Source organism: Primulina huaijiensis, chromosome 14, assembly GCF_012295235.1.
Source record: "Primulina huaijiensis isolate GDHJ02 chromosome 14, ASM1229523v2, whole genome shotgun sequence".
Lineage (NCBI taxonomy): Eukaryota > Viridiplantae > Streptophyta > Magnoliopsida > Lamiales > Gesneriaceae > Primulina > Primulina huaijiensis.
The window spans coordinates 19,021,928-19,045,724 of NC_133319.1; the positions used below are offsets into that span (position 1 = coordinate 19,021,928).

Below are 23,797 nucleotides of genomic sequence, written 5' to 3' on the forward strand. Positions count from 1 at the left end.
ATTAATATGTTTTTATTTTAAATTTTTTTATTAAAAATAGCACTAAACTAATATATATTAAACTGAATCTGACTGATATTATATATATAATTTCAAATTCGACTGATATATAAACTAAGAGTGGGTCTCATGTGAGACCGTCTCACGGATCCTAATCTGTGAGACGGGTCAACCCTACCCATATACAAAACAAAAAGTAATACTCTTAGCATAAAAAGTAATACTTTTTCATGGATGACCCAAATAAAAGATCCGTCTCACAAATACGACCCGTGAGACCGTCTCACACAAGTTTTTGCCATAAACTAAAGTGTGCAATAAATATCATAAACAAAATATAATAAAATCCTACAGTGTCTCGGTCTTGTAATCGTCGTAATCTTCATAGTCATCACCATCACCATCCTCATATCCATCGTCATCGTTGTAGCCCAAGTCATGTGATGACTCGATATAGTGTTGTGGATAACCGCGTCCATGTAAGGATTTACACTTGTGCAATGGTATGACGGTGAAGCGACCGTTGTGTGATCTTCTTGTTGTGAGGCGGCCGCTGGAGCTGTGTGGGTGGATGCACTGTCGTATGGCTGCAAGAGTGGTTGTAACATTTTTACTTTTGTATGTACGTTTTCTGTGAAATTTTCCAGTAAAATTAGTCTCTTTTGTTTCAGGTTATTGTTTAAAAATTGTAATTATTGTGTTATGTGAATGTATTAAAAAAATGAAATTTTTTATGATTGAGAGATTAAAAATTGCAATTCTTGAATAATGAAAATTTAATTTGTTAATTTTGATCAATTATTCGTTGTTGAATCAAATTAAATTAAAAAGGTTCGAAAAAGTAAAATTTTGAAGTCGTTTGTATCGTGATATCATTTTAAAGAGTGGGTCTCATGTGAGATCGTCTCACGGATCTTAATCTGTGAGACGAGTCAATCATACATATATTCACAATAAAAAATAATACTTTTTCATGGATGACTCAAATAAGATATATGGCTCACAAATATGACCCGTGAGAGCGTCTCGCACAAGTTTTTGTCCATTTTAAATTCTTAAAATTCTCAAATGAGTTTTATAATGTTTTGTATATAAAATTTATTATATCTTTTGATAATAATATATAATTTATTACATTAAGTTCTTAGATCTTCGCTGACACTGTCGTAATTAATCTCTACACCTAATCTTTGATATAATATATGTGTGTACGTATGTGTATCATCGTGTGTGATATTTATTTATTTGTTGAGAAGGATATCAAAATTTATGTTGTGTGTTCGATCTTATCGACACATATTTGGAGTATACAGATCGATCGAGTTTATAAATCTTATAAGAATGTCTATAAATCTTATAATAATAAAAATCCCTTATATTACTGAATATATTGAATATACATTTGGACTCTAAATCTTATTAATTAAAATATTTTAACAACCGATTTTTAAAATAAAAATCTTAAAACATTTATAAATAATAATTCGAAAGACCCGAATTGTCCGTGAGGGACGAATTCGTCTAAAGATTATCAAATCTACACTAGTGGACTTCATGTATACGTGGTTAAATTTGAGTCCTTAATTCTATCATGAGGTAGTGCCTATGGAATCAACCTCCATCTAAAGCAAGACCCGATCCGGCGGACCTGGACCTGGATTCGGACCCGGATTTAGCTCGACCCGAATGGTTTCTCGAAGACGCGTATTCGTGCTATGGTCTATAGACCTCTCTACTAGCAAGATCCGGATTCTTTGCGGTGCAGACCCGACTCCATCTGTAGATTCTACAGTCAACCCCTCTCTCTCTCTATTCTGTAGCATAAATCAGAGAGTTGTACCATTGAAGAGAGAAAATAGCTTGATAATTGAATTCTGCGTCAGAAACTGCTGGAATCTGTCTCTTACCGCTCAAGTTTTTTCTGTCATCTTCTTCAGGTATCTTGTCCTTGTATTATGTTACTGTATATGTTTATCTGCTGATTTTGCTGTTTACCAAGTGATTGCTGAGAACAATTTGATTGTTTCTTGAGTGGTGAAGTGAATAATGAGTGAAATCTTGGATCTTTGAACTTGGGTAATCAGTTTGTTACTTTTCTTGATTGTTTATGGAAATGGGTAGTTGGTATTTAGCATAAAGATTTGATTTTGACTTCATTGACCTGGGATGTTGGTTTCAATAATTTCCTAATTTGTGCAGTTGAAGCTCATAGTTTGTGGAATGTCCGCATTTGTTTTTCCTGGGATTTGATCTTTGACTTGTGCTTGTTTCAATATATTTTCCGAATTTTACGTCTTTTGAGCTTTATTTAGGTCCTGGATTTCTCTTTCTATTAGTGATATTGAAGTAAAAGGAAAAATTGAGGGTTATGGATATGAATCTAAGTCTGTCAAAGCTTGTATGATTATCTTTTTATCGTTCAAATCCAAAGATTTTAAAATTCTGGAGTATTAATTTGGTAAAAAAACCAGTTAGTCGAAGAGGTATATTACTGATTTACTACCATTGCGTTTCATTTTTAGGTCAGCCAATGCAAACTGCTAGATTCTGGATATAGTGACACCAAGGACTTGCATGAGAAATAGATTAAAAAAATCAGTTTTGGCTAAAAAATGTGGCTTCTTGTAGATGAATTTAGGGGGTTGTATTAGTATATTTTTTCGAAGAAAAGTTAGGTATGTTCCTTTGTGCTTTTGGTTTGCAAAGAGGATAGCAGATAATGACCTTTATTTTGAGACGGAATACGTACAACTTATACGAGAAAATTGAGTGATCTTTGTGAAGCAAAAAGCAGAAAGCAGAAGAGAGCTTTCCCGTGAAAGGAGTTCAATTATTTTGAGTTTTGCCTAGAATTATATCAATCTTTCTGGATTATGGAATGATGTAATTAGCTCAAGAATGTAAATTTTGTTAGTAGTGAGTTATTCCATCCTTAGGCTTGCCATTGGCATTTATGTTGTGTATCAATCAGAGATAGGTCCCAAAAGGAAAAAACCTTGACAAGTGCACATTCTCAATGTATTTAATAGTCGAAGTTTTTATTTATATAAATGAAGAGAAAAATTAGGTAAGTTTTACAGATGCAACATGAGCCGTGCTGTGCAACCCACATATATCAGGGAACCATTTTTTGCTTTTTCTCTTCTTTTTTTTACTTTATCTGAATCGTAAATAATTATGTTTGCATACTAAGAGTTTATCACAAAAAAAGGCATGTTCACGCTGGCAACTTATGAATTTGTTTATGCAATTGGTTTTGTGACATCGTTATTGTCAAGTTTGCCTTGTTAGGCTTTTAAGTTTGTTCTGGCTATGATATTGGCAGGAGGAACTGTTCAATTCCTTAAACAAATCATAATGGGAGTCCACTGACTTAATATTTCAGAATAATGCTTGATTTTTCCCTAGTATTGAGTAATTTTTCTTTTACATATTTTAACATTGTGGCATGATCTTGTGCACGCAGAAGTGGGAAATGAGAAGTAGCGAATAAAACGTCACGAGGAGATCATTATGTCCAGGCAGACTCCCAATAGGAACCAGAGATCCAAGGGAATCAAGGTTAAGCATGTTCTGCAAATTTTTTTGTTACTTGCTGTTTGTTTTTGGTTGATATACCAAGTTAAGCACTCCCATGATAAGAAGAAAGAATTTGATGAAAGTGATGCGAAAGCATTGATTAGCAGAGGAGGTAGTGGCACATTTATAAGACTTGGTAGAAAAGATATCCATCCCCAAGAGGAGGATACTATCACCAAGAATGAGAAGCATGACGAAGAAGCAGAAGAAGAGGAGGAAACAACTGGAGTTGTGGATGAAAATAAGCATGAAGAAGATGGGTTGGAAGACAAGAAAGTTGAAGATACTGAGAATGAAAAAGTGGAAAGTGGAGATGATGAGATAGAAGATCGTGGACAAGAGAAAATAGATTCAGAGATTGATAGTGAAGAAGAATTTGTAGATGGTGAGAAGGAGAGGGACGACGATGACGAGAATGAGAATGAAGAAAAAGATCCCGAAGATGGGCAAATGGAGAAGGAGAGTTTCATAGAGAAAGGTGATCATGATGGAGATGATACAGGTACCCACGAGGCACGCGAGGAACATTACAAAGCTGATGATGCTTCTAGCGCAGTAACTCATGATACCCAAGTAGAGACCACTGAAAGAGAGAATCAAAATGATGAAAACGTTAATGGACACCCCAATAACATTTTAGCAGAAACTGATATGGGCGGCGAGAAGAGGAAAGAGTTGGAGGAAGGTGGTGAAATGGCTCTGGATGAGAAACATTCAAATGTAACAATTGGTGAAGATAAGCAAAATGTGATGGACGGCTCTGAAAATGGCTCATCTCTAAACACCATGGTGACGGAAGTCTCTGACGATCATTTGAAAACAGGCAACAGCTCAACGGAGATCTCAACAGAGACGAATGATCAGGAAATTCTATCTGAGGGTACGTCTTTGGAAAGATCAAACTTGCAAAGTATCGACGAGCAGGCCAATAATTCCACTTTAGTCATAGATGATAATCATTTTGCCTCTAATTCAACAAATCTTGATGAAACCAAAGATGCAGAGTCGAAGACCCTGAAATCGTCTGAAATGTCTAATAATACAAATTCTTCAACAGAAACGAATGATGCAATTGATGCTGAGAAATCTTATGCAGAGGATGGTGCAAATGAAAGCTTGGAATCTGAAAACACCGAAAATTCCGAAGAAATTCAACCGGATTCAATTGATGTATCTGATTCTTCCCATTCGTTGGAGGAGACAAACGCCCGCTTGGATCCTGATACCCTCCCCGAGATACAAACTGGGGGTAGTAATACTGAAGATATTGAATCAGAATGAACCACCCTTTTGTGTGTAATATTGTTTACCATCTGAAGAATCTGCTGGTAAAATGCCGAAAAGATGAAGCTATTTCATAAGTAGCTTGTTTCCTTTGTGCCGGAATTCTATTTCCTATTGCCCTATCCTCCGTTTGTACGGGCAAGAACTGTATATACTGTGCGTTGTATGCACAGTATGTATCAAGAACGTCTTACCACAGATGATGGAGACTTGAGTTCTTGTGCTTTTTCTCATAATATATCTACCTTTTTTCCCAGATTCTTAGTCTTGTAACAGCAGCTGAATTATTGGGTTTGCAATGGTACATGTATACTGCAGACTTTTTGTCCTTCAACTTTTAAGTATGATTTGGATTACATAATCTTGAAACAAGTTGTCCTTTGTCGAAGAGCTTTAAAATTCGACATGCTCGAAGATTCGGGCGTAATTGTTTGATTAAAACCTTTTCAAGACCGAGTAATAATATGGTTTCCATATAAAATTTTTGTAATTTCATATGGGTTTTTTGACCTTCTAAATGGAAATATGTAGTAAAGTTTCTGCCTAGCATAAATATTCACATTTTGATATAAAATTTGATGAACTTTTCCCGCATGCGACCTAAGCCATTGAAGAAGACCCACGTTCTGGTTGGTGGTTTTTGCTTTCGAGTTTTTTGTCCTGCAGCGAAGACCCACTTGATTTTCATCTATCTTGCTTTGGAAGACCCGACTTCCACATAAAATCTTTTCTCGTGTTAGATGAGTGAGTGGTTGATGCCTTGGACATACATGCCATCGTTTTAACTTGCATCTTGGACATCCGGGTAACATCGGCATTCCTGAAACCCGAGTGCCCGTTATTTCTGAACCTGAACGGTCATACAGCCGACTCCCACCTCAAGAAGGTAGCCGACTAGTGAGTTCATGCATCGACCTCTAGGATAGGACATAACAAGAAACACGTCCAGAAGTAGAATGATTTTGTTAGAATAGTTATCCAGCAAACTAACTTGTGGTTTGGTTAAACGATCTTAATTTTAATAATATTTTACGATTTTATTCAATTATGACATTATGTTTTATTTGTATACACATGCAAGCTGCATAGATAAAGCTCTTGAATATATAATAGGTATCATGAGGTCTGTCTCGCAATGTAAGATCATGAAACTCATTAGGAAGTGTAACGTATATTCTAGACATATTCCAAGTAGAATTAACAGCATAAAATAAGGATAAAGGTCGCTTGAGCTCGAGACTAGCATATGTGATGTAAACATCATGTTTCATTAGTAAGGGCATGAAAATGTCCACTCATACAAATGGGTAATCATATGATGATGCACTGAACTACCCTCCCCGGACTGTCCAAATGGTTCTCACTTATCGAATGGAATGGTCTGCGGTTATGGTTGTACATCATTAGTCCTTTGACCTGAGACAATGTAGAAGCTATGCGTACTTGCATGCACTTTGATCAGTTTACCAACTGCATTGAGGGTCATCAAGTGGTGAGGTTGGTATGGTTTCGAAATACATAGAAGCAAATTCATTATAGTCGAGGATTCACCGTTGCCTAAAGTGAAGATATCATATGTGGTATGATAAATTAATATTGTAAGGAATCTCTGACCAGAGTAAGACGTGTGCATTTTGGAAAGGTGTTTCCTCAGTTGCACATATCATATCGTTATTATTACTCAAAGATATATCACATCGTTATCGAATTCATATGCAACTCTCGATATATCAATGATTGCAGATTCGATCAGGATATATGAGTTAAAGGGACAGTATTGTACGTTAATCATGACTTAAGGTTCTTGCAGGCACTATCAGCGATACCTAGGGGATCATGGGGCGATGCTACTAGACGATCTTACCATGATCTGATGGGTTCAATCAGAAATGAGTTCTGACATTCTTGATCAAGGAGTTGATGAAAAGAAGCGGACTAATTAGGGTAAGCTCAAATAAGAATAAATGTTATTATGAATCACATGGAGATGTGAACCCACAGCTAGCTGTATCTCTGAACCATTGAGGGTCACACATGTATCGGATTATGTGTTCCCGTTGAGAAAGTCAAAGTTCAAGTGGTTGAATTTGGCAACAATAGTTTGATGGATATCAAACAAAATGCTTATAAAGAAATTTATAAGTTGATTATATAAGATGGAAGAAATTGAAGCTAGCTTAACAACTAATTAAGAAAGGAGAGTAGAACTATCTGTTTTTGTAATGGAGTTCACTAAACTGACAGTTACCCAATATGGTGAGTAAAAGNACATGATATAATAATAATAAAAGAATTTTATTTAAAGAAAATTAAGAGTCCTGGTGAGACAAAGATTAAAAATCTTGTTGGGTGAGGAATTTCTAATGCTATCGAGAATCATACTTTATAAATATGTCATGATGGGCACAAAACATGAGAATTTTTTTGCACACAAAAGTTCACAAAATCCTTTCTCCCCTTGCAATAAACCTTCGGCCATCACCATAATTTCGGTGAAGAAATTTTCGGCCAACACTTCTATCACCGCATCTTCTCGTTGTCTCTGCACCGACTTTGGATTTTGGAAATTCGGACGTTTCAGTCTCAAAGAAATTTTTTTTGCGATTTCTAGTGCAATCCAAACAATGAACAAAGTCTTTTGTCGTGGATCTGATTAGACATTCAAAGGCGGAGATTTGTTCGAAAAGAGATACAAGAAGGGTCATCTCCACTAATACTAGATTGGTTTGGAGTCCAACATAATTTACGCACAGGTATACAAACTAAACACCTTATGAATATTAAATAACATATGACGCTCAATTATAGTTTCGAGTGTCGAAATTAAAATTTTAAAACTTCCGATGTGCCTTGGGTATGAAAAAAATGGTGCCCCAACAAATTTATCTTGAGACATCAACTTACAATGCATAGAGCAGAAAAAACAACTCTGGACGTGGAGCATACCTCGAAAATCTTGATATTTTACAACCGAACCCTCGTCCATCAATTGAAAATTTCCGTCAATTTTGATTAGACAAATATCTTAGTTCATTAAAAATCTTATCACTAAAAATAAGGAAACTTCACATTCCTAAGTACTACGTATGTCAAAAATTAATTTCACCACATCAATTAGGATGAAATCTCGAATTCGATATTGTAACAATATCTCGAGAAAAAAACATATGGATCTTTAGTTTCTTTAACAAAAATAATAACAAATAAAATTTTCACCATTCATTAATCACTTTTGGAAAGCCTTCATCTTTAGAGAAATCAACAAGAGCAAATAATGAGGGCTAAAAAGAAAGAAAAAGGCTTGGAACAACTATACTAGGATAGTGCACATTGACTTGTAATATATAATACCAAAAAGTAGTTTCTTTTTTAAAAGTGATTGTAACTTGAATATGGAATAATATCTATACCATATGATCGCAAAATGACAATATTTCCCCTAATTAGAAAATAAAAATATATTTTATAAGATGCTGTAAATTTTAAAAAGAAAACTCACTAATTACAAAAAAAATTATATCTCTTGTGACACGATCTTACGGATCTTTATTCGTGATACGGATCGATCATGTTCATATTTACAATAAAAAATATTTTTTTACATAAAAAATAATATTTTTTCAATGATGATATATATCTCACAAAATCGACTCGTTAAACCGTTTAAAAAAAATGTTTGTGTTACAAGAAATATATATGTTAGTACGATACCAACTTACATAATAGATGAGAGATATGATAAGTGATAACTATAATTATGTCATAACATAGTGACAAAATGATATAGCAAATCATTTTAAAGTTTTAAAATAAAAAAATTATAGAGCAATATAATAGTGTACTTAATAATGTTTTGTCTTTTATTTTGTACTTGACGATAGATTCCCTATTTATATTATATATAGATTTTTATGACATCTATATTGTCTCATAATGTCCTTTAATTTATTTGCGATCTGACTATTGTCCAATCATTTCATGCAAAAAGATATAAATTTTACAATTCGGATATTCGAAATAAAATGAAGATTAATATTTTGCATAAGCTAATATTTCAACAATTTGAATGTTATAATATTTCATCGTTCCAGAATTTGAATAAATTTCACAATAATATGAAGAGAAAAGTTCCATCAGGCCAAAAAATCCTATTGATTGTAGCTTTCTAAAGACCTCAAGAAAAAACATGAAAAAAAGATGTATCAAAGTCGATGTAATATAAAAAACCAAAATAGCAAATCATTATCTAGGCTTGAAATTAAACCAATGTGGTTTGTAATTTCAATTTAATCAAATTTTTCTTTACGTTTTAATTTAATCGAAAATTTGCTCTCATGTAGGAATGATAATTTTATCCGTAGAAAAAACAAGAAATGAGATCGAGTTAGAGGGGATTTTTCGGGTATGGGTTCTGATTTAGGGATTTTAAAAAAATCCCTGAATCATATTGGGATAGATACATGTATCTCTATCTCCGAACCCTTCCAAACGATAATAATAATAATTAAAAAGTGTAATTTTTTTGTGATTTATCAAATTTTATAAAACCTTAAAATAAGATATAAATATAATAAACATTAAAATTAAAAGTAATATTATTAGTTAATTTATATTATTTGTATGCATTATAAATAATACACCTGCTTATTATAACATAAAAATATTATCTTGACTTCATTCATGCTGCGTAGAGATAAAGAAACTATTAAGATATTATATGTATATTTTATTATTTATTTTGAGAATTTTTTGAAAAAATATATTCTTACTAAAAATTTTGATATATACTTTTTTGAAATAACAATTTTTATTGGTAACAATATTTTTATATTGGGATTGTTTTTAAAAATTAATCAAAATTTTTTACATCAAAATATTTTATGTATTTTATAATTTTATAATAAAATTCAGTAATATTATTTATAAATTTGCTAATATTTTATGTATTTTATAATAAAATTTACCGAGGACTAATCAGTGAATCCCCGATGAGGGAAAAAAAGGATTGAGACGTGGATGGATGAGTTTTGTATTCATCCTCGAAAGAAAAACGGGGATTGAGATAGGGATGAGCGATGTATTCGGTTGCGAGGATGAAGAAGGCATCCAAACCTTCGTCCCAACCCATTGTCATTCCTAACAGCTGTTGATAGTTGTTGAAATTTAAATGAAAGCCAACACTCTTTTGGTCTAAAGCCAAAAAAAGGCCACCTTTTCTTGCTGACCAATACCCAGACAAGATTAGGTGAATTTGCTATGTTCTAAATCAGACAAAGGAGTCGAGAATTTGCTTTCTTATGTGATTAGCCAGAAACATACATAGAAGGATTAACTAACTCAAAATCAATCAAGAACTTGATGTAAAACTCTCAAACAACATAAAAATGAATCAGCTAACTACACCAAAAGCAGGAAGAAAAAACACTATCGATCACTGTACACTCTTGACTCTAGGAATCCAAATCCCCCGAACAGGCTATTCGGGATCCACTGGTCTGAGCTCTTTCCTAAGCTTCTGTGAAAACAACCTGCAAGCATCCATACTAAGTTCCATGGCAGCCGCCAACGCAACAAAAGCTGCAGCATCTTCGGTGCACGAAACGTGCTGAGCCCCGACTTCCACCTCTGGCTTGCTGCACTTGCCATTGCCCTCTACTGTGGACGACATCACAAATCCTCTGTACAAGACCTGTGCCCAAGAACCGGATCCCGATGTCGAACCTATGTCCGACCCTGAACCCGAACCGAGATCGAAGCTGCTACTAGGACTAGTTATTGGGGTAGGTCCAGTTGTAATGTCTATGCTGAATTTCCCTCCAATTTTGGCACTAATGGTGGAATTGGCAAGTGGGATCGAGTCTATTCCCCCATCCGGAATGAGCTCAAATCGGTAGCCGATGCCATTACGCTGGCGCCACACCTCGAGGCGACCCCACGGCTTCCATGTACTGTTACTCGGTCTAAGAATGAGCCAAGCCCCTGGATTGGACCTGCTGACACTGTCGGTCCCCGGAGATGGCACGAATGGCGTAACCATGGATGCGACGGCCACGGGGGATCCCGAAAGGTCGTGGATAGTGAGAGACCATCCCTTTCTTTCTTTTGTGGAAGGTCCTTTCTGTTCTGCAAATGAATTAAAGCACCTGAGCGAGAAGCTTGGTTCCGACACCGAGGATCTGTTCAACAATAATCAAATTTCAACAAAACCATTGAAGGAACATAAAATTCAAACTCTACTCGATAGATATTTACTTAGATTGAAAACCCGAACAATAGAATCAGATATAACTACAATCCAAACCAACGTAAATCCATACAACAGATGTATCAACCACTTACCAATCAAGATTCTTCATTCCGAGTAAACTATAACAGGAAAGAATGGCTGGAAGGAAATCAGACAATTACATTACCTGGATAGCAAATTTCTTTCCCCGAAGTTCCTGAAACTGAATTTACAGCTAAACACAGGCTGCTTCACATTCCCATTGACCTGGAAAATCTGGGGACTGCACTCGGGTCCCCCATCGAATCGAAACACGAATCTCGGGTCGGGCTCGGTCCTCACATTCAGATGCAATTTCGCCTCCGACACACCAATCGAAACCCACCCATTCTGAATCAAACATCTCCGAGTACCCCCATTATTCTCCAAAAAACTCTTCAAATCCAACTGCACCACAACGCATCCCAAAAGCTTCCCCCCACTCCCAAACCCGCAACTACCACTCCCTCCCCCTCGCCTGTAAACCTCGACCTTCAAGCAAGAAAAGCTGCTCGATTTCTCCGCTAACTTCTCTAGCTCCGCCTTTCTCAACGTGAAGCAGGCCAGAATCTTGCTCTCAATAGCATCTCTGTCGGAAGTAAGAACTGAAACATCCGAAACCTGGGTAGGGAACCCTTTTAGCTTGAATTTGCAGTAAAACGAGAGACCCGAAGGATGGGGTTTTTCAGGGAACTTCAAAGCCAAGTTGCCTAAAACAATCCGCACAAAAGGACATGGATCCATCACTGTATACCGTCCCGCGCAGAAGCGATTGTCAGGGACAGTAAACAACTATACACCAACCAATTTTCTTCCCAGAAAGAGAAGCAAACAAGAATGGTATGTAGGGGAATAAAAGGAGAGCAAATCAAGAAATTGGCAATGGTGTATGTATATGGGCCGACGTTGGGCGGGAGTGGATGACAGGCTGTATAGGGTTGCACGTATGCTAGATGCCAGCAATGGGAATCCTTCACATTATCTGTCGACCGAAAATTGCACAATACCCCCTCCCCTGTATTTTGTTGCTTTTAATTAAAAATTGAGGTATTTTGTTTTTATTTGTTTTGGGTACTTGTCTTTTTCTAAAAAGTTATTTTAAAAAATATATATTACATATTATTTACAAAAGTTGATTTATTATTTTTCATTAAATGTTGTCTTAATATAAAATATTGTGTGATAATATTACACTTTTTCTTTTGTATATTAGACAGATAATTGAATTATTCAAACACCCACAATTTTTTCAAAGTGTAAATTTTCATAAAATCTCCTCAAATAAAATATTTTAAGACAAATAAAAAGCAAAATAAAATAATTATTGAGAATATAGGCACGCAAATACACATACAAGATAGTGTTCCATTATTTAAAAATTATTATACATATCCACAATTCAATTCACAATTCAATTCATTATATTAGAACGTATTCACTTTCTTCAATGACATGTTATGATAATATGTGATAATTAATGTTAAGTTTTGCATACATTTTAAAAAATGATATTCTAATCTAATTTACTTGACGAACAAGATTTGTAAGTTATTGTGTTAGTCCAAAAATTTATTCAGTGCGTATTGAAAGATAGTGAATGCAAGTTCCAACGTCATAATGCATAAATAATATTTCAAGGGATAAAGGGATGTATCATATTTGTTGAGAGCATATAAAATTAATGAGATTAATTGTTTTTTCGACCATATTGTATGAGGCTAAAATGATTTTTGTCACTATTATTTGCAATGAGCCAAAAAGGGGACCGACATATAAAATTCATACACGTTTGGTCGCTGATATTTATTCATTTATTATAAGTTCTCGAAAATGTTGTCAAAAATTAAGTTTCAGTTATATTTAGAACAAAATGATAATAATAAAGACGAAAAAAAATTAAGTTCAAATAAATCAGTTTTGAGAGGAGATTAGACGTATACGGTTCAAGTAGTCTTTATCATTAGTTTTTAACTACGAATGAGATTGAAACTTGAAAGCATATGTCGATGAGATCTTGGTCCAATGGTTAAAGTTGAGGTCCTGAGATTTGTTGATCTTAACTTCAAATTCCGTTGATTGCGAGTATTTTTTCAAATTTATTTAGGTAGATTTAGTTGTTTTTTTTTTTGTACTTTCTTTGTCCGAGATAAGTAAATCTCGAGTCCACGCTCAAGTCTCATATAGTACGAATAATTGAAAAATATTGTACTTGTAAAAAAGCATAAAAAATTTGTAAATCCACATATGTTTAATATATTTAACAGATAATATAGATTATTAAAGTATTGTAAATTCAAATAAATTAAATAAATACATTTTTTTTTATCGTATCTGTTTCTTAGAATATTGTGATTTGTTTGGCAGGGAATTTGTCCTTTAGTGATTTTATAGGTTGTGATTGGGTGGGTACCTGGTTTCTTGAGTCTGTAAATATATTGGAATACAGCTGCGAAGCCTTTTCAATACTGGACTCGGACTCGGACTCGGACTCGTACCTGGCCCTACCAATTTGCAGGTGTCAATTAAATTTTTATATTTTATATTAATTGTTTTTATTTAAATCGTAGCTTGATTATTCTTCTAAAAAAAAGTCTTGGGATATTTATTTTTTAAATCTTGTCTATTAAATTTCTATACAATTTTTTTTGTGTAAGTACTAGTTGAGTTGATACCAAATCAACATTTCCAAAGTGAAAAATGATAAAACATCGAAGTCAAGTACTAAATATTGTTCGTCCGACGCACAAATGTTGCGTGCCGTTGTTATAATTTCATTTGGTGTGGAGAATTCAAAAAATGTGCGTTAGAGTGTCGGCCCCAGCTCATTTGCGTTACAGACGAAATTGCAGCATTCCATTGTGGTATGTTAATCTTGTCTGATCAATGTAATATTATACATTTGCATGTATATAATGTGGTTAAATAATTGATCTAACCATAATTAATAATTCATATTTGAAGAAACAGTCTTTCTTTGGTGGCTGTTTCAAAACCCGAGCCGAACTTCCTTACTTACCATGCTGCTTTTTCATCAGTACATACATTTCCAGCGTTGCCAATCTCTAGCACAGCCTCGCAAGCTGAAGCAAGCGGTAAATTTTCTTAGTGCTGTTGGATCTCGGTTTTCTACGTGCCCAAATGCAGCGGAAGTTTAAAATTTTTATTTTATTTTGAAAACAAAATAATTCTTTTGGACACTCGTATGGTTTTCAGGAATTAAACATGCATAGGATGTTTAAAGAATTATACCTTTGTGAATTAAATCACTGGACTCCAACTAATCCGGTATAAACGGATTAGCTCTTGTTGATTCCCTACGAACTTTCTTCGATGAAATCCTCCTATCAAGTCCACGACTGGATGGTATGTTCCTCTTCCAAATTGCACTAGAAAATTTGGAAGAGATTTTACGTTGGAGACTAAAACGAGAGGCGGCTCAACCTTGGAAAGAAAAACCAAAGAGGCCAATTTTTTTTTCTTTTTGAAAGTGGGAGACGTAAATCATGTGGTGGGGTGGGCTAGGGTTTTGTAATCAACATGTATTATTTATAATTAAATAATAACCTAATGACATAATTAACATTAATGGGCTTGATTTAATTAATTGGGCTAGTCCAACTAGTTTAATTAATTTAATCAAGGCCTATTAAAACTTTAATTATTTATTATGATGGACTTGTACTCTTACAAGCCCATTAAACATACCCACCTTATTTAATTTATTAATAAATAAACTCAACTTTTGAGCTTAATAAATTAAATACATTATAAATTCAACATTTGAATTTATTATTTAAATTATAAATTCAACTCATTGAATTTTTATCACTTCCAAAATTTAATATTTAATAAACCCAACATTTGAGTTTAATAAATCATATTCTCAAATTTTATAAATTCAACTACTTGAATTTATTCTCTCAAAATTTAATTATCATAAATTCAACTCCTTGAATTTACTATATAATATAAATTCAACTTCTTGAATTTATTCTCTCAACGGGAACAAACAATCCAGTACTTGTGTGACCCTCAATGGTTCAGGGATACAGCTAGCCGTGGGTTCACAACTCTTTGTGATTCAGGACATAATCCTTTATTCGGGCTTACCCTAGTTAGCCCCATTCTTTTCATCAACACCTTGATTAAGAATGTCAGAACTCATTTCTGATTGCACCCATCGGATCATGGTAAGAGCGTCTAGTAGCATCGCCCCATGATCCCCTAGGTATCACTGATAGTGCCTGCAAGAACCAGTCGATTATGATTAACGTACAGTACGGTCCCTTCATCTCATATATCCCGATCGAATCTGCAACCATTGGTTCATCGAGGGTTGCATATTAATTCGATAACTATGTGATAACTATAATAGTGGCATCGCGTGTACTATTGGAGAACTCCTTCTTCAATGTACATCTCATACTCTGGCCAGAGATTCCATGCACTATTATTACATTAGATCACATAGGATATCCACACCCGTAGGTGAGCGGTGAATCCCCGACTACAATGCACTGGCTCCTATATGTGTCGCAACTATACCCAACCTCGCCACCTGATGACTCTCCTGGAGTCGGTAAACGAGTCAAAGCACAGCCCTAGCATATAGAGCCTCAGTGTTGTCCCGGGTCGTAAGGACTAATGGTGTACAATCATAACCACGGACTTATCCTCTCGATGAATGATAACCACTTGGAAAGTCCGAGGGAGGGTTGTTCGGTATAATCATCATATGACTACCCATCTGTATGTTTGGACATCTCTATGCCCTTACCAAGAAACGCAGTACACAACATCACAGATGCTAGTCTCGAGCTCAAGCGACCTTTATCCACGTTTTAGGCGGCTGAATCGACTAGGAACGAATTTAGATCATACAATGTTTACAAATGAGTTTCAACATCGAATTACGATTCATTTGTATTAAAGTATAATCAAGGTCTTTATCTATGTTTGAAATCATGGGTATACAGATAAAGAAATAACAAACCATGAAATAATGAATTATATTAAAATAAATATTGTTCTTTACAACTGAGTCAATAAAATCCCTAGTCAACAGTTGACTTGCAGGGCATCTACTCTAACAAGTGCTATACCGTTCCCAAAAAAGATTTGATTGCTTAAATGAACCTTTAATGTATATAGGCTTCTGCTTTAGCCTTCAAGGTTCTGATAATCTAATCTCTTATCATAAATTCAAGTTGATTAAAGTCAATACCAAAATAAAGAAACAGTGGAAAGTTGAGCTTTGAAGCTCACTCAAAGATTTTTTTGGAAGGACGGAGAATGGTGCATGTCACCCAAGTAGAGCCGCCAAAACGAGTTAGACCTGTCCGTTCTGCTTAATTTGATAGTTAGTACAGTCAAAATCGGCTAGCCCATCCGGCTACATAAAACCAGCTAGTTTTGACAGTACTACGCCTAGTCATAAAACTCACGTTACATATGTTTCAAGTTAATTCCAACTAGTCCATAGAACACTAGTTCAGGGCCTCCCATATGCATAAAACAGTCGCAGCAAAACTCTCATCTAGGTAGGAAACATACAATCAATTCGTCGTCCAAATTCCCTAGACCACTGGGGGCTCAGATACCTAACAAATGTTCTTATTTATACCACCTGGCCCCAAAACGGTAAACATAATTCAACTAAAACGTCAATCAATTAAATGAAAACTCTTTAAAACATCGGTAGATATAAACAAATCTCAAGGAATGTCAATGTAACTAACTAAATGTGATTTTAAGAAACATATGAATCTCTATCTCAGGAGATGTTGGGATTATGATTTTCAAACTGGAGGCATCAGTAACTACACCAAGAGCACTTTCATATGGTTTAAGAAAGTTATAGCAGCACTTTTCGGATGGCAAAGTGATATACCATGTAAAATCTCAACATCAAACAAAATCAAGTCGATTCTAGACTCAACATCAACACCAAGTATTGTATAGTACTGCAAAAGTATCCAGTAGGAAATTACCGTACATCCTAACTCGAGAAATATCTGATACAGAATACCATCACTTGTATATGAGTCCTCGTCCATCATATCAAACCATCAAATTGTTTTAAAATGTATACCGTTACTTACAATACAACACCTTTCTTCTCATAATATTAGTAAACTAAGTCTCATAAAACAACAAAAGCACTAGAACAACCTGTGAAATGCTTAATTGATCCCAAAAGCGCCTTTGCAGCACCAAAATGCCGAATTCTATACACACCAGAAGCAGCAGTTTTGGGTATCCTCCATTCTAAAGTTGCATGACTACGAGTGCTAAGTTTAGAAGGCCGAGACCATATATATCTTAGGCAAAAATCATCGTCATCATAAGCAGGTTCCCAAGAATTGTTCCCTTTAAGAATCTCTACAAGAGCAAATGTGCCTTCAGTCATTAGGTCATTTCTGAGACACGCTGCCCAGAAAACGACCGTCACGTTGTCACCTTTCTTGAAGGTGGCGTTCTTTGGTACATCTAAGCTCACGTCACCAAATTTGACACCAATAGGAGTTGCATCCATCACAACCGGTAAGAGTAAGCTCATTTGTTTTTCTAGAAGATCAGGCGGTTGTGGCCCAGGTTCAACTGATTTTCCACTTATAAGGGCAGCTGCAAGCTTCTTGAACTCTTGAATATAGCCGGTAAGAGTATGTGGGCCGTATAATGTTGATGCACCCTGATGCATATCATAAAAATCAAAATCAAATGTGTCTCATAAATTGTTAAATAATTCATCTCAACTATTATCCACAGCATCTGATCATCATATTGGATTGCATTTCAGGTACGCATCCGGACAAAAACCTCAAAGATCTTTATTAATTGGATGATAACCTATATCATACTAAACAAGTAAGTGTGCAATTTGTTCGTGTTGAGATTAGAGTCACTATTGAATGGTCAAATTTGTTTCTTTGTAAGGTTGTCTCATTCTTCCAAAGTATATTTTAAATTTCTTGAAGAATTTGTTTCCTATTAAAGAACAAAATAAGTACATCGTACATATGAAAGAATTCAAAGTCAAAAGCAAGTTCATTTGATATTGTTGAAATGGCTTACCTCATATCTTTGTATCAGATACTCCTCATATGTTGTTACATATTGTGAATACGCATTTGTCAACCCAGCTATGACAACATGGACATGACTACCAAATTCACTGCTATTTCCACTTTTGATTACTGTTTTCACCGCATCACGGAGCCGTCTTCCAGCCATTGTGGTGAATTCTGGCACAGGACACGGGACAGCAAAAAATATTTAGGTCCTAATCATGTTAAATTAAGTCCCACAGAGAAAAAACATAAAGGATTAATGATTTAAAATTGATCAAGAAACAAGAAAGTTCAGCAAAATATGTCAAAAAAGTCCCTCGTCTCATACACGTCTGGCATATTGGGCTCCTTTAGCAATTATTTTATACCCAACCTTGATTTTAACAAAAATGATTTTAACTCATATTGCCAGATAGGTTCATTGTACCCACATACAAATTACAAACACTTCCAATTAACTTTTATACCTCCGGGTACACTGAGAATGACCAGTTGCCCTATCCTCAGAATTTGGATTGGAAGTATTGAAGGCTGCAAACAAGGAGAAAAAGATTAAAGATGATAGGTTTATGATTCACGAGGAGGGTGAGGGTTAAGGGGGAGCAGGGAATATTGACATACTCAAGATTAAAAAAATGAATGAGAAACCTCCAATGCATAACTAATTTACATGAAAACTACAATAAAAAAAAATACCAGACCACAAAACCTGAAAATTAACTCACCTCAAATAAATATATTATCCAAAATGCATCAAAAAAATTCAATCTCATTGGTTGAAACTTGAAACCCATTTCTTTAGATTGTTCTCTGCAATTACAACATTAGCATGGATACAAAGTCAGAGGTCTTTTCCCCTAGCAGAAGAGAAAATACTCTCACAAGAATCAGTGTTGGAGTTTTCTGAACTACTCAAGATGCTCTATCAAGTGCCATCACCAATTTTAAACTACTATGGCTACAATCTATGTACTGACCTCCATTCAATGCAATCAGTTTAATCGTGTTCTATTGCATTATTCGCCACCCATAGCAATAGCTCAAACTACTAATCTCGACCTGAAATTTTTGTTGCTCTCTAGTAAAGTTTCAATTTCTGTGAAATTGTGTGAACGTGTTTTTACCCCAAAGTTTTTAATGTCTCCCACTGGGATACAGAAAAACCTTAGGCACTTAGATTGACTTGCATCTGTTCTACTTTACATCCTAGAAGTGTAGCTAGACACCTTGCAGACAAGAAACACATCTACAGAACCATGCACAGGGAGTCAGGAACCAAAGTAAGCCATATATCCATTATGTTTTGATGGAACTATTAAGTGAATGATTGGATCTTCAGATGACTTCTTCAAAAGTAAAGTAGAAAAGATTTAAAGGCCATTAACACAAAAACAAATTATTAGTGGCAGGATTACAACTTACCGACCAATCATAAGGCTCCTTCATTTCACCAGTATCAAGCAGAATGGGTTTCGGACTATGGCAGTCAACTTGTTCCTTTTTTGGTGTTTTAAGAAAGTTGCGCACCAGCCTCCAAAATGCATTCCCCTGAAGAGAGAACATTAGTATATGATAAATTCAAGCATAAACTTGTAGAAACAAATTCAATTGTCATACTTTGTTGTCCCCTTGTTTAAAATCAAAAGCCCCAGGTCCATCAGTTGTGCCAGCAGCAAATGCAAACCCCATTGCTGCTGGACAGGTTTTTACAACTTCATAATCTCCTCGTTGTTTGGTAATTGTCACCTCAAGGTTGGAGAAATCTAGATGAGCATGGCGATAATCAATCTTCCCCTTCAATTTTTCTGAATCTGAGTTGAAAAGTTCCAGTGCTTTTCTGAATTGTCTTTCTCCAATAATGCGTGTACTTTCAAATTCGTCTGGATACCTGCCATGCAGTTGATGTATAAGAATTTCAGATTTTAGTGTACATGAGAATCTCTGTTCTCCAGTCAAGCAGCAAGTTGTAATTACGGCAAAATTCCACAAAATTCTAAAATGTGGAAGTATTCATACCCAGGTCCTCGACCATAGCATAACTCATTCTTTCCACCACATGTGCTATGATTGAAATCACAAGGTAATCCAGAATCAATGCAGAAGGACCCAAGAACATTTGGACTAACATCGCCGCAATTGGTTTGACAAAATGCAGATACAAATCTTGGATTATCAGCCTGCCTGAGAGAACTTCTTACACGTCTTGCAATGCTCATAAATCTGGTGGTTGACTTACCAGACAGATGCTCAAAAGAAGCAGCAAGTTCTAGTAACTCATGATCTGCGTAGGGAACACACAATGAACAATTAAAACTAAATACATTTTTTAGTATTATGCCAAGGTCCATTCTTAGGCATATTCATGCCTACAAAGATCGAGCAGTTACACTGTCTTTACAGAGTTAGGCACAAAATAAGAGTTTTGAGGAGGAGGAAGCCTGTAATAAATTTCTTCCAACAGCATGAATGCCACAATATATAGCACAGTGTAATACGAAGATCATAATCCAAATCGATATAGAACTATACAAAGAAACACAGAAATATTACGCTAAGAAAAAGAAATATTTACTATTTTAAAGTTGACGTACCTCTTATCAACAACGTTCTTCAACATAAAAAAACAGAGTATCGTACAAATAACAGATGTGATATTTCTATGAATATGTAACGAACGAATCTTTGTAGTCAGGCTCACATTTGCAAGCCCTCAAATGAAAACAGACTAATCCATTAATCTTTTCTAGAAAATTTAAACTTTTTCTTAACAAATCAAATTATTATTTTCATGATACGGTGGTTAAGTCAGTTTAAGTTCATATTGTCGTATTTGAATTTGCTACACAATACTGAAACGTGTTTCGTTAACAATCCAAGTACTTACGGTTGTCATTCACAGATGAAATAATGTTTGAGACTCTTCGGGTGTTTTCATCAACGTCAGGAATGACAGAGGATGGATCACTGCCACTATTCTGATCAAACCAGTCTTCCATAAAGCGTGCTGCAGCTCCTTTATTGTCCCCACTGATCAATGAATTTGTACGACTCATAGATGTTCCGTGGGTCGCAAACCAATTGAAGCTACCCACTGGGCCCCATTCATCATCAACAAATTTCAAGAGGGTCATATCTTTATCAACATCATACTTATATTTACTGCGTTCTGTGGCTGGATTGTTGAGATAGGCACTTGGACTACGGTTAATGCCAGCATCCAAAAGCTCCCCTGTTATTTGTGCCAAAAATTGGTGAATAATGACATGCAGAGATGTCAACAGCTTCCTTAAACGATCTACTTTAACATATTCAGTGATACTTGAGATCTGTTCCTTTTAAAGAAACATAAGAACATGAATCACAAAACTAAAAGCAGAGACTCAAGGCAGAGATACAGATCATTCATTCCACTTAGGTACACACATGAACATTCACATTAACAAACTATAAGGACTGCTCTATTACCTTTATTCACATATATTGATCCAGGTCGAAGGTTGTCATGAGCTTGGATGATAGTTTGCTCAATTCCATCCACAAGGGCATCAAAAGACTGGCGTACAAAACCAAGGGATGTTACAAGATACACAACATATTGAAGATAGCCAGCCGGGCCAGCATGGGTGTGAATACCACTAATGGCTACATTGTTCTCGTTATAGAGACCTCCATACCTGGAATAGCAAATGAACATCTTCCATATCAAATAGCACAATATTAATGAAACTAGTACCACATGCATAAACAACTACATAGCAAGGTTATAACTCTTTTCAAAATATGCGCAGTAATTGCATGTTTCATGACATGGGTGCCTCTATAAATAGCAAAAATAGAAGAGCATTAGTTGGTTAAGAAGCAACAGCTACCTCGTCTTCAACCTCTCGAGGACTTTTATTGTCAAAAGTTGGGATGCCATACAAGCATCAAGATTTACAAAAGCAATCCTGTTCCCCTGCGGCTCCGCTACAATAAAAGCACGAGCTCGCAACCTGAAGTGAACACCAGATGTAGTCTGGGCCATGTTAGCATATCCCATCATGTTAACATCAGCTGCTGGTCCAGTGATGTCATAGCTTCCAAGCCCGAGTAAATAGCTAGAAGCTGATCCTACCGATCTCCCTTTCTCGACCAAGAGTAACCACAATACTGGCCACAAAATCATTCCAACAAATCTCGACATGGTAAGTCAATCAACAACACTGACTCGCTTGCTCAAACCCTTCTCAGCATTTCCTAACCAAAGACGAAATATCGGAAACAAGATCATAAACACACACGAGAAGGAGCCAAGGTGGCAAAGTCGTGTTCTCAGCAAAACCTGGAACACAATATTATATAACCAACTAGAAGAAGAAGTAAACACAAAAACCGAATCTTTACGACAGCTTAGTCGATCAATATCGAAAATGCTCGAATTAACAAGGTCAAAATATCGCTTAACCGTGGATAAATTATTTCATCAATAATTGATGCAGCTAATCAGACAAAATTTATTCGGTTTCGCCATCACGATTAAGCAGCAACCCGAAACTTCCGGAGAAAACAATCATTTCGAGACGTGTACGCTCCGCTTCCGCAGTACACAAAAGCAGGAAAACTAAATGAACACATAAATTAGAAAATCAAATAAATGACTGAAAAATAGCTGAATTCATGACTTACAGAGAAAAAAAACTTGAACATTTCCAGCGATGAAGAGGAATAGTTGAATTTTGAAAGCATGGAGAGGAATAGCTTTCTGTTTGGTGCAGGTGTTCGCAGTGGAGTAGAAGGAAGGGGTTTCGAGAACTACAGCGATTATGTTCTGTTACTCTTTATTGAGTTTCTTGCTAACAGAGGAAAAAAAATATTTGTTTCTAATTTTAGTTATTATTATTTATTAAATTTCTTCATAATAAAACCAAATAATTTAATATCGTGATTTATTTTTATTTTACTTTATATTAAACAAGTATTAACTTTAACTTTTTAATAAAAAAAACCTTGCAGCCCATTGGATAGAATCTCATTTACTAAAAAAAGATCCTAGCTTGTTTAACAGCTCTAATTTCATTTTTTTTAAATTCATTATTTCAAAATTATAATTTAACCGCCGACTATTTTTCACAATTATAATACGACTTTAATTTAAATATAAAACAAATTAATTATACAACGTGTGCCAAGAGTTACTAGTATTATATAATTGTTTGTATTTTTATTACACATTATTTTTATTGTTTTTTGTTTACGAAGCTGTCATATATTTTTATTTTTTCTCAACTTTTTTGGGTTAATTACGTATTTATTCCTATGAAATCCTAATATTATTGAAAAACTCATAAAAAAACTATATATTAATTTTTCATGTTTTCAAATATTGACCGCATGTCTCTCGTGTTTTCAAATCTTGAGTATATGCACCATTGTTTATACGTATTTTCAAAGTATGTAGGCTTAATATTTGAAAATACATGAAGCTAATAGAACGCTTTTCATGAGTTATCAGCAAACTCGATATGTCACTAAAGTCGCCAAAATGGGATAACATGGTGGGTAAACCCCTCGAGCTTAGCCATTTTTTAGTCATATCAAGCAGGTATGGGCAAGCTTACCC

The 23,797-nt window shown here is 35.1% G+C and overlaps 3 protein-coding genes across 4 annotated transcripts; 1 reads left to right on the plus strand and 2 right to left on the minus strand.

The window, feature by feature from the left end:
- The first annotated feature begins 1,691 nt into the window (after positions 1-1,691).
- Positions 1,692-5,197, plus strand: LOC140957272 (uncharacterized). Of its 2 annotated transcripts, none has more exons than XM_073414450.1 (2): positions 1,692-1,937; positions 3,470-5,197. In XM_073414450.1, the coding sequence occupies exon 2, from the start codon at positions 3,514-3,516 to the stop codon at positions 4,858-4,860; it is 1,347 nt and encodes a 448-aa protein (XP_073270551.1). In that variant the 5' UTR covers positions 1,692-1,937; positions 3,470-3,513; the 3' UTR covers positions 4,861-5,197. The 2 variants fall into 2 exon arrangements, with proteins under 2 accessions (XP_073270551.1, XP_073270550.1); XM_073414449.1 differs by having other exon boundaries at positions 1,694-1,937; positions 3,467-5,197.
- A 4,945-nt stretch (positions 5,198-10,142) lies between these two features.
- On the minus strand, positions 10,143-12,059 carry LOC140957745 (uncharacterized). Its single transcript, XM_073415117.1, has 2 exons — positions 11,277-12,059; positions 10,143-11,039 (listed from the first exon to the last, which is right to left on the minus strand). Exons 1-2 carry the CDS (start codon positions 11,870-11,872, stop codon positions 10,340-10,342), a joined length of 1,296 nt encoding a protein of 431 aa, XP_073271218.1. The 5' UTR covers positions 11,873-12,059; the 3' UTR covers positions 10,143-10,339.
- A 5,048-nt stretch (positions 12,060-17,107) lies between these two features.
- Positions 17,108-23,000, minus strand: LOC140957213 (neutral ceramidase 1-like). Its single transcript, XM_073414349.1, has 9 exons — positions 22,068-23,000; positions 21,664-21,872; positions 21,083-21,427; positions 20,215-20,479; positions 19,816-20,086; positions 19,621-19,746; positions 18,666-18,729; positions 18,203-18,372; positions 17,108-17,819 (listed from the first exon to the last, which is right to left on the minus strand). Exons 1-9 carry the CDS (start codon positions 22,379-22,381, stop codon positions 17,271-17,273), a joined length of 2,313 nt encoding a protein of 770 aa, XP_073270450.1. The 5' UTR covers positions 22,382-23,000; the 3' UTR covers positions 17,108-17,270.
- Positions 23,001-23,797: the final 797 nt, after the last annotated feature.